The 3,783-nt window shown below is 42.6% G+C and overlaps 1 protein-coding gene across 3 annotated transcripts in view; it reads right to left on the bottom strand.

Moving 5' to 3' along the window:
* Positions 1-905: 905 nt before the first annotated feature.
* pik3r3b (phosphoinositide-3-kinase, regulatory subunit 3b (gamma)) overlaps positions 906-3,783 on the bottom strand; it is a 199,488-nt gene continuing 196,610 nt past the window's right edge. For all 3 annotated transcript variants that reach the window (XM_087180021.1, XM_023428724.2, XM_023428725.2), the window contains 3 exons: positions 3,023-3,097; positions 2,678-2,848; positions 906-1,859 (listed from right to left, as the gene is read on the bottom strand). In XM_087180021.1, coding sequence (XP_087036147.1) covers positions 1,661-1,859; positions 2,678-2,848; positions 3,023-3,097 — 445 coding nt within the window. In that variant the 3' untranslated portion in view covers positions 906-1,660. The remainder of the gene's footprint in view (positions 1,860-2,677; positions 2,849-3,022; positions 3,098-3,783) is intronic.

Raw genomic sequence — 3,783 nt, 5'->3', positions numbered from 1 at the left:
AGTGAGTTGCTAGCCGCCGTGCAGACTGGTAAAACAGTTCTGTAGCGTGCCATCTCTGGGTTGGTGCTCCTCTAAAAGTGTCGGAGCTTACGTGTGAGAACTGTTTCATCCCCAAGCACAGTGTAGCCACAGTGTTTCTGGTTTAACAGCACTGTGCTGGACAGGTGACAGGTCTGCCATTAGTGGATTCTCCCGGGTGTTTTGTTTACATTACTGCCGATGGGAGCTGGAGCCAATAAATACCCGCGTCTACTGCATCATGTGACCCTGGTGTGAATGCTGATAGTACCCTTTCACACTGCTGACAAAAGCCCAATGTGAGTAGGTCCTACTGGGTTTTTTGACCAGTGGAAAAGGGGCTTATTTGATCATAATTGATCATTTCAACTTTAGTTTTAGACTTGTCACTTCAATTCACAAAGGTGACGGAACCACAGGATGACGTACAGGGAGCTGAGGTCACAAACAGGGGCCGATTTAAGTGCTTCTTACTCAACCATCTGTATTTACAGAAGGTCCTGGCGTCTCTGTTTACGTATCATTTGGTTCCCCCCCCCCCCAAAAAAAGAAAAAGAAAAAAGGCTATTTGGTGCAAAAGCACATGGCCCAAAACTCGGTTTTATGTGTGGTCTCAAACACACCATTCGTTTGCTTTTCCTCATTCGTTTCTCCATTCACGTAAAAAGAAAGAAAAACTATGCTGCCCTTCCTCCTTCCCTCTCCACACCACTTTGGTCTCTGGTTCTGATCTGTGACGTTGCCATTTACATTGGCAAAACATAAAACAACCCTTAACAGTTAGTATAAAAGCAAACCTTTTGTCCTTCTTAAGACTACAAAACTGTTTTATGTCACTTGTGCTCCCCCTCCCCCTTTCAACTCCCCCACCCTCCCCCTAAAACCCCTCAGCAGCAGTCTACATGGAGGAACACTTAACAGAATAAGTGTCCGTTGTCTTGTAATGCTACATTATTTTTGCTTTTCATACGGAGAGGGACAGAAACAAGACACTTGACATCATCAACATCATCATCATCATCATCTCCTCTTGCATTTACCACAAACAAGGTTAGGAGTAAATAAAAAAGGAAACATCTGAAACATGAAAACGACTCCAGAAACAAACAAACAAAAAAGTTGTAATATAATCATCTGAGGTGGAAAAGAAAAAAAGGTTTAAAATGGGAATGTTTTGTTGTCGTCTTCGTCGTCATTCGCATGGTTTTTTTGAGTTTCTGGTAAAAAGTCTGAGCTGGAGTTTAGGTAGCAGCGGGGTCAACCTGAAACTCTGAAGTTGCCTACTCCGTTTCCTTCCTTCCTTCTGTCGCTTTTTTTTTTTTTTTTTTCACATTCACAAACATTTAAAACTTCCTTGTGCAAATCAAGCAGTCTTTAGAAAGAATGCCCTCCGAAATTGTTCTTGTAAAAATATATAACTCCAAGGTGGCTGACGTGTGTGTTGCAGCAAGTGTTTACTTCGTTTCTATCTATCTTTGACAGTTCTGGTGTTGGGGTTGCTTTGTATTTCAACCAATCCCCCCCCATTCCCTCCTTCCTTCCTTCCTTCCCTTCCCTCCTCCCTTCACTCTCCCCGTTCTCCCTTCCCCAAGAGGGGGTTGGTTTGTTGTCCGTGTGGGGGTCGTGGCCAGGTGGTTGGGGTTCATCTGCGTCCGGAGGGCATCTGTGCGTAGACGGGGTATGCGAGGCGGACGTTAAGCGAGTCGTTGTGCTGCACCAGGGAGGTCTGGTGGTAGTGGAGCACCAGGTCCTTCAGGCTGCTGTACAGGTTGTAGGGCTCAGCGAAGCCGAAGCCACGCGGTGTGCTGTAGATGACGCAGTGCTTCACCTCACCTTCAACACTGACGGAGACACAGAGGGAACAGGGTCAATCAGCTAACTGCTCACAGGTTACATGTTACACGTACCTCAGTTCAAACTGAAGCAAATACTGTTTTAATGTTCAGATAATTTCCTCAAAGCTGCTTTGATCTATATTTTCTTAGAAAGACACTACTGTGCTACTCTTCCTGGAAAAGACTAATTTGGTGTTAATTACATGGAAAATAGAGGCTGTTTAATTGGTTTAATTGCTTCCAATTAATTCTAACTGTCCTGTGTCCTGTGAGTCTACAGGCAAGCATAAAATCAGACATGGGGAAAACTGATTCAATAATAAATGAATGAATGGATATTTCCTCATGTTGATTTGAGGAGGAATTTCTCTGAAAGAACTGAAACTTTAATTATTTTTGACGAACTTCATCTCAGAGCTCAGTTTCTGGAGTTGAAGAATGTGAACTCAGTGTGGGTGGAAGAACAAAATTATGTCACTACTGCAGATTAATGTGCAGAAGCTGAGAATCTAACTGACAAATGAGTAAACTGGCTGACTATCGCTGTCTCTGTTTTATGTAATAACCCGTTTCTGGTGCCTCTAACACAATGTTCAGTGTCTGTTGTTTCTGAGTGTCTGAGGCTAGAGTTAGAGATGCTGTTGTCTTAAAATGCATTATTTTGTAAGTTTTTCGAATATTCTGACCTTCTCATATATATATATATATATATATAAACGAGTGAGTGTAATTGCAATATGACATCTCAGAGTGGAAACTGTATTGATGAGCTGGACTGACATGTCAGATGCACATCACCACAGTCATGTCTGGTATGTACTCACACTACAGAGCAGGCGTAGCAGCCCTTCTTGCTGCTTTCTCGGATGAGGAACGCCCCGTCCGGCTTCCCGAGGAGCAGCTCCTCCGCCTGCGTCCGGTTCAGGTCCCCGACAAACCAGCTCTTCTCGTCGTAGTGAGGCAAGTTCTCGTCCTCCTCGCTCACAAAGTAGCCTCTGCACCCACGTACACAGTTACACAATGAGAAAGACATGGTGAGCAGTACTTAAAATTGCAGATTAAATGAACATAACAGTTGCTCTGTGTACACTGACATATACAGTAGCAGTGTTAACCCCATTTTCTCAGCTTTATCTCAAATTTGTAGCCGAGGAAACAGAAAAACTCACTCATCAGTGTTCTCGTTCTTGATTCCCAGCCAGTCGTTAATTCGTTTCTGACGAACTCCTTTGTGATTGAGCCAGCTAGAGAGAGAGAGAGAGAGCGAGAGATAGTTAGAGAGAGACAGAGACATTACTACCACTAGGGATCAGTTTAAAAGGCTGCTTTCATTTACAGCAGGGTTTATGGTACAGTGAACGAGCATGAAGCTGAACAGAAATCAAATTAGTGAGCCTCCAACAAATGTCTTCACAGAATGATTTGGGATGAGACCAGAAGCTGCACGACTCGTCTTAGAAGCAGAGCAGGCAAGAGCCTCAGTAAGAGGAAACACAAGTTTCTAATCAAGCCGCCTGACAGACTTAACTGTGTCCTGGGTGACAGGATGATGTGCTGTACACCAAGAGATAACAGGAAGTTGTTGAATGTCAGATATTTAGCTTAGTGTGTTATCCATCTCTTTAATACCTGTCTCTTATACACATCTGTATTTATGAATGTTTATTTCTGTGTGCATGCATGTATGCACGTTTCCATGTATGTATATATAGTGTATAAGGTAAGTCATTAAAATGTCATAGTATAGTAAAGTATAAATATGTCATAGTACAGTGAGGTATAAAATGTCATAGTATAGTCATAAAAACGTTAAATGTGTAGAAACGGTTTAATCAGCTGACCCGAATAAAATACAGACACTCAGAAGTTTGTATTTGAACAAAATATTTTCTTTATTCTGCAAGAGAACTGAATATTGTGGAGCTCCACT

This window comes from Seriola lalandi, unplaced genomic scaffold (genome assembly GCF_002814215.2).
Source record: "Seriola lalandi dorsalis isolate HSWRI2012SDOR001 ecotype SW California unplaced genomic scaffold, Sedor1 jcf7180002054885, whole genome shotgun sequence".
Classification (NCBI taxonomy): Eukaryota; Metazoa; Chordata; class Actinopteri; order Carangiformes; family Carangidae; genus Seriola; species Seriola lalandi.
This window is presented reverse-complemented; position numbering and strand designations above follow the sequence as displayed.